Here is a 7,709-nt window from a genome sequence, read left to right as displayed (position 1 = left end):
CAGGAGTTGGAGGTTGCTGTGAGCTGTGATGCCACAGCACTCTACCCAGGAGGAAAGCTTGAGGCTCTGTCTCAAAAAAAAAAAAAAAAAAAAAAACTCTGAAAACATTCAAGGCTCTCTATACTCTGCTGTAGCCTTAACTGGAATCACTTTTACTTCATAGGTCTGGTGTTTTAGTCGGAGCAGACTACTTGTCATTCCAAAAACCCACCCTAATTTCCTGCCTTGGCTATTGTGTCTAGGCTACCCCTCCCATCGGAGCTCATCTATCAAAATCTAACATCCTTCCTTTAACCCTCATACATATATACTATTTCCATGATGTCCATTCTGGCCCTTCCACGAGTAAATATGAGGACTATACTTCTCTTATAGCCCTTACCATATTCTGTATCACATTGTGATTAAGTTGAATACAGCTCCATTTTCTTACTATATGGTGAACTCTAAATTTGGGGATGGTGTCAAATTTCATTTCACTATCCATCATGGTGATAAGGGCCACATGTGGTTAAATGCTCAATAAATGTACAGTAAATTAAACTGAATGCTTGCTACCAAATTTTCAATATGTACCTATAAAATGTGATGGCAGAAGGGTAAAAGTCTTCATTTTTAGTTGCTAGAAAAGTAGAATAAATGCTGAAGACAAGAACAAGAGAAAATATTCCTCAACATGGACTCCCAGCCAATTATTAAATGGGGGCTGACTATGTCATGCAATATCCTTCCCAACTATTTCCCACACCAGACCCTAAGATCAACTGCAGAACCCTGAAAGCAGAAGCTTAGACTTGGCTGGACTGCTATCGGCCCAGGACACTTCTTATGCTTACACTGGCTCTTTCTTTGGGAACACTCAAGCTCTGCAGCAACCTCACCTCATATATATTTAAAATTCCAGAAGAAAAAGGTTGAGGTATCAGTCTTTTCACTTTATAGATCAAGAAAAGGTTAAATAATTTATTTAGCAGTAACATTTGCAGCAAGTTAAAACTTTATAACAAGGTAACTTTCTACTCCATTTCAAATGTAAATTGCTCTTTTAAGTCCAAAAAGGAAAAAAGAAAGCTATAATTCATTAGCTTTGTTTAAAAAAAAAAACAAGGAAGTAATTTGGTTTAGCTATCCTTGAAGTTTTTTTTTAAACTCTTTAAGGAAAAAAGACACAATTACTATCAATTAATATATCCCCTCTGTGATACATCTAAAGTAAAATCCTCCTAAGTAGCCACTCTTAGTACAATCAGTTCCAATACATACCAAGTATTATTTTTATTTGAAAACTATCTGATGTAATGAAATGTGATTTCTATGGACATTAAGGATTCAAATGATTTCTAGCCCACTCCTGGTATTTAGCTGAATCTCCAGTCCATAAATCTCCAATACACAAATTTATACATAAGATATTTTCTTATGCATGCTTTTTAGGTTTTTAACATATTTACCAAATCAATGCCCAAATTAGCTTAGCATTATAAGACTCAGCAACTCCCATACACCCATACATTAAAACACTTAATTGCTTCCAAGGAAAGAAAACTCTCTATTCCATTCTTAGCCAAGGTACACAGACAAAGGTAAAATTCCATAAAGGTAAAAAGTTGTAATAATGTCTTAAACAGAAACTGCTTTAAATAAAAAATTTTGTTTGAATTTCCCTAAAAGCATTTGATTCTATGTAATATATATTTACCAAACGTTCAATATAAAATTATTTTAAAAAGACTACAGGGAATACAAATAAGACTAAGACAAGGACCTACATTCAAAGACCTTACAATAAATGTAACATTCTAAAACCCAAATTAGCCAACCATTGTTACTTACATGGTGTGGTAATTTTTATATTTTTTTCACAGTGCTTGTGTTCAAGTAAATGTGGCAATTTCTAAATGGTCAATATTCCACGTGTATGGAAAATGATTTTCTTACAGTGATTAAAGTAAAATACATCTAAATCCTCCTATGTAGCCTCTCTTAGTACAATCAGTTCCAATACCCTCCATAGTACCCTAAAGTCACTTTGAAAATGAAGTCTATTATCCTAACTTGAAGATCTGAAGTCACAAGAAAAATGGCCACATGTTTCACAAATTACTCTGAAGTTAATGAAATTTTGATTTTTAGTATTCAGTATCATCCAACAGCATTTTAAACATTAATGTTTTATAAATGTAACAAACACATATATGTGCAAGATCTGGCAATTCACTTTAGTAAACCAAGAGTAGTACCATAAAATTACCCATTGCCTATTATTAGCAGGTAGAATCTGCTAATATGCTATCAATATGTGTATTAAAAACAGAACATTTTTACTTTTAAATTAAGCCACATACCAAATCACCAGACATGATTTATACCTTAGTCTCACGACCCATCATATACTCAAAAAGCACTTTTCGCAAATATTCAAACTCAGTAGGTTCTCCAAGGAGTGAGACATCAGTATGGTACAAATTGCCACCTGTCAAACAAAAAAACAGATCAAAATGTAAAGACAAAACCAGATAAACTACTTATTACTTAGAAAAACAGACAAACTAAAAACAGTCAATGGAACAAAGAGACTTTGTATTAATTATTCTGTACTGTATTGTATACATACATATACCCTAATCAGGGGTCCTCAAACTTTTTAAACAGGGGGCCAATTCACTGTCCCTCAGACCGTTGGGAGGGCCGGACTGCAGACCGTGGGATGAGTCGGCTGCTAAGCAGGACAGGCAGCGGCAGCAAAAACACCTGGTAGGTCGGATAAATGTCCTAGGTAGGCTGCATGTGGCCCATGGGCCGTAGTTTGAGAATACCTGCCCTAAATATTCCAATTCAGTCATTTTATTCTTTCAAGAGAAAACATGAGTTATTATAACAATTTTATATCTCACATTTTGGTTTCTTCCTCCTGGCCTTTTATTGTAAGTTTACATTTACTTTAGGCTTAGAATTCATTCACTCATTCACGATGAACGGAGTCTTGCTCTGTCACCCAGCTTAGAATGCAGAGGTGCAATCATAGCTCACTATAACCTCAAACTCGTGAGCTCAAGCAATCCTCCCGCCTTGGCCTCTCATAGTTGTAGGATTATAGGTGTGAGCTACCATGCCTTGCTGAGTTTAGAATTTAAATCACCCTTTGTTCAGTGAAAACAAACAAATGACACTGCATAAGGTGTCATTTACACACAATTGGCAAAATCTTTAAAAATTCAAATAATATCAGGCATTGGTGAGGATATAAAACAATGAAATTTTTTGTGTACTACTAGCAAGAGAGGAAATTGATACAGCACTACATATGACAATTTGACCTTAGGTAAAGTTCTGTGAAGTAGTAGACAAGTGTGTACCATGACACAGAAATTCAATTCCTGCTGGGCACAGTGGCTCATGCCTGTAATCCTAGCACTCTGGGCTCCCGAGGCAGGTGGATAGCTTGAGTTCACAAGTTCGAGACCAGCCTGAGCAAAAGCGAGACCCTGTCTCTATTAAAAATAGAAAAACTGAGGCAAAAGGATGACTTGAGCCCAAGAGCTGGGAGGTTGCCATGAACTATGATGCCATGGCACTCTACCCAGGGTGACAGCTTTAGACTCTGTCTCAAAAAAAATAATAAAATAAATTCAATTCCTAGCACTACCACCTAGAAAAATGCTACACACTATGAGTCAATGTTTCCAGTTACACTGTTTTTTAAAAGCAAAATTGTAACAACTGAAATGTTCACCAATAGGAGAATAAGTAAAGCGTGGTATAAAGATATAACATATTATTAAATCCAGCACTGAAATGGTCAAACTATAACTTCACATATTAGAATGAATCTCAAAATCATGTCGGTACCAAAAAAAAGTTATGTAGGATACATAAAGTATGATAGCATTTCTGAAAAGCCAAACCCACAAAACATTAAAAACAAATCTTTTTAAGGGAACTACTTACACTGTAATATAACCATCATACCCTTGGGAAAGAACAAAGGGATGCAAGAATTATAGGAAAAAAAGAAAATTATGTATGAAACTAAACAGAAACGAACCAAAAGAATCAATACAATTCTCTAAGCATTGCTGAGCACTGATTCAGCCTATAGTTCTAAGCTGAGAATCACATACAGTGACTTAGCTGTGGTAAATAATCTTTGCAGCAAGAATCACCTCTGCAGTAAGTATAGGAAACTTCCAGGTTGGTTTTTACTTCTTTTTGAGGAGCACCAGTTTGAAAAGAATCATTGAATTTAGTTAAAAATTATATAGAATCTTATGCTATTTCATAACAATAAGAAAGAGATTTCAAAAACATAAAAGACTGCTAAATGGCTTTGATTGATACCCTCATGATTCCCGTGAGAAAACAGAAAGGTTTACAAAACATTCAGCAAAATAAACTATTCTTCATACATCAAGGCAGTGAAATTGAACTTTAGAGAATGGATAATTATTACAAGATTATGAAAGATCATTATTATCTCAAGTGAACCACTATATAAAGACTCAAGCTTATCTTTAAAATCCTTTATAAGAAAAATACTGGCTCGGTGCCACAGCTCAGTGTTTAGGGCGCCAGCCACATACACTGGGGCTGGCAGGTTTGAACCCAGCCCAGGCCTACTAAACATCAATGACAACTACAGCAAAAAAATAGTCAGGTGTTGTGGCAGATGCCTATAGTCCCAGCTACTTGGGAGCCTGAGGCAAGAGAATCACTGAAGCCCAAGAGTTTGAGGTTGCTGTAAGCTGTGACATCACAGCACTCTACTGAGGACGTCTACTGATGAGTGTGTGTACGTGGATTATATAAATGTTTGCATAAATACGTAAGAGTCTGGAAAAACATACATAAATTGTGAACTGAGTGCATTTGAAATGTGAAGAATAAAGTGGATCTTGCAATTTCACTTATACACTGCAACATTGTTTTTTTAAAACAACAAATGTGCACAAAGTTTTATTTTAGAGTACTATAAAATTAGCTTCCTTAAAATTAGCTGATAAAATAACAAAGGTAAAATACAGAGTATCCATTTAAAATAGTTTATTGCACGTGAACTTTATGGACAGCCTGTATATTCACTATAAAGAATACAAATTAGCCACTGTGGAATACTATTCAGCCTTTAAAAAGGAGAAAATCCTGTCATTTGGGACAAAATGGATGAAATGAGAAGAGATTATGTTAACTGAAATAAGGCAGGAACAGAGAGGCAAATACCGCAAGATCTCACTTACACATGGAATCTAAAAACGCTGAACTCATAGCAGCAGAGCAGAATGGTAGCTATAAGACTGTGGTGGGTGGGGAAATGTTTTTTCAAAGGATATGAAATGTCAGATAGGAATATGTTCAAGAGATCTATTGTACAATATGGAGGTTTTAATTAAAAACAAAGTATGGGATTCCTGAAAATCACTAAAAGATTTAAGTGTTCTTACCACAAAAAAATGGTATCTAATGGTAATGCACTGTTAGCTCAATTTATCCATTCTGCAATGAATATATATTTTAAACCATATTATACACAATTTATATTTATATAATTATTTGCCAATTAAAAATAATTTTAAAATGAGGAAAAAATGGATTAGCAAAGGCAAAAATAAAAATCACCCATAAATCTAACAATATGAGACAACCATGAATAATATGAGAAATCATTCTTACCTTTGTAAGGTGTCCCCACAGTTGTTGCGTATACATTCTTTTCATATTTCTTCAAACGGTCTTCTAAATTGTGAATCTAAAAATAACAAATATTCAAACCATAAGATTCATGTGGAAACCATGTGTGAGAAGAAAAACCACTAGATTTTTTGATGCTAACTACAGAACTTAAACAAATAAAATCAAAACAGTTTTTTAGACATAATACCTAAAGCATAGACAACACACACACAAAATATATAAATTAGATTTTACTATAATTTCAAACTTTGTGCATCAAACAACACTATTAAGAAAGTGAAGACAACCTACACAATGGTAGAAAATATATGCAAATCATATATCTGGTAAGAAATTTGTATCCAGAATATATAAAGAGCACTTACACCTAAACAACAAAAAAAAATGCAACTAAAAAATATTTAAAGAACTTGAATAGATATTGTTCCAAAGAGTCAACAAGCAGATAAAAAAGATGCTCAACATCACTGGTCATTACAGAAACGCAAATTACCACAATGAGATACCAATTCATACTGACTAGGATGGCAATAATCAAAAACTTGTCGGAGATGACAGGGAGACACTGAAGTCCTTATACTTTGCTGATGGTAACGAAAAATGGTACAGCCATTATGGAAAACAATTTGACAATTTGTCAAAAAGCTAAATATAACATTGTCAAAAGATTCAGCAATTTCACTCCTAGGTATACACCAAATTACTAGAAATATGTGTTTGGACAAAAACTTGCACATAAATGTTCCTAGCAGAACTGCTTGTTACAGACAAAAGATGGAAACAATCCAAATGTCTATCAATTGATGAATGGACAAACTGCAGTATATCCATACAATGGGATATTATTCGGCCATAAAAAACAATAAAGTCAATATTGATATATGCTACAACATGGATGAATCTTGAAAACATTAAGTTAAATGAAAAAAGCCAGATATAAAACATCATGTACGTATGATTCCATTTGTATGAAACACTCAGAATCGGCAAATCCAGATTAGTGCCTGACAGGGGTTAGGGGTTAGAGGTAATAAAGAGTGACTGCTTACTGGGTAAGGCGGTTTAACTTTTGAGAAAATGAAATACTCTGGAACTAGAGAATGGTTTCAGAACATTATAAGTGAACTAAGTGTCAATGAACTGTGTACTTTAAAGTGATTGAAATGATAACTTTTTATGTGTATCTCACTGCAATAAAAAATAAACTAATACAAAAATTGTTGCACTAGAATAGTTTTCAAGATTTGAGGATGTTAAAAGAATTTTAAAGTAGTAATCTTAAGAATAGATTTAAAAAGTTGAACCACTAGAGAAACAGAAAAAAAAGTGAAATTGGGATTTAGTGCCTCTGTTTTTATATATATATATATATATATTTTTTTTTTTTTTTTTTTTTTAAAGACAAAGTCCCCCTATGTCATCCTTGGTAGAGCATCGTAGCATCACAGCTCATAGCAACCTCAAACTCTTAGGCTTAAGCAATTCTCTTGCCTCAGCCTCCCAAATAGCAGGGAATACAGGCGCCCATCACGATGCCCAGCTATTTTTTTGTTGCAGTTGTTTAGCTGCCCCAGGCCGGGTTTGAACCTGCCACCCTCAGTGTAGGTAGCTGGTGCCATAACCACTGTGCTACAGGCACCAAGCCTATAATTTTTAAAAATACTATGAAAAATTTCAGACCTACTGAAGAAAGTATAGTATAACTAATGCCTATATACCAACCTGTCATCCATTTTCAACAATATCAACATTTTTATCTATATGAATTTCAAAAGAATTAGAAAGTCCCCAGAGATGAAATCTTGAAACTTAATCTGCTGACTTGAGCCATTATTTCTCCAGAGTTTAGAAAAAGACTTTACTAAAGATCACTCACCACATAAACTGGTGTGTGCATACCTGTACATCTCTGAAGAGGTATATGCACGGTCCTATTTAAATTGAATTACATATACTGCCCATGGATAAAATATGGAGAAATCATATTAAATTAGGACAATTTAACCACAAGGAAAAAGTAC

General features: G+C 34.3%; 1 protein-coding gene across 2 annotated transcripts in view; it reads right to left on the bottom strand.

Moving 5' to 3' along the window:
- The window catches only part of GOLGA4 (golgin A4), a 122,436-nt gene that overhangs the window by 16,313 nt on the left and 98,414 nt on the right, over positions 1–7,709 (bottom strand). For both annotated transcript variants that reach the window (XM_012806057.2, XM_023514026.1), the window contains 2 exons: positions 5,668–5,743; positions 2,370–2,473 (listed from right to left, as the gene is read on the bottom strand). In XM_012806057.2, the coding sequence (XP_012661511.1) occupies positions 2,370–2,473; positions 5,668–5,743 (180 nt within the window). The remainder of the gene's footprint in view (positions 1–2,369; positions 2,474–5,667; positions 5,744–7,709) is intronic.

The sequence above is a fragment of the Otolemur garnettii genome, unplaced genomic scaffold (genome assembly GCF_000181295.1).
Source record: "Otolemur garnettii isolate 467f Iridium unplaced genomic scaffold, OtoGar3 scaffold00002, whole genome shotgun sequence".
NCBI lineage: Eukaryota > Metazoa > Chordata > Mammalia > Primates > Galagidae > Otolemur > Otolemur garnettii.
This window is presented reverse-complemented; position numbering and strand designations above follow the sequence as displayed.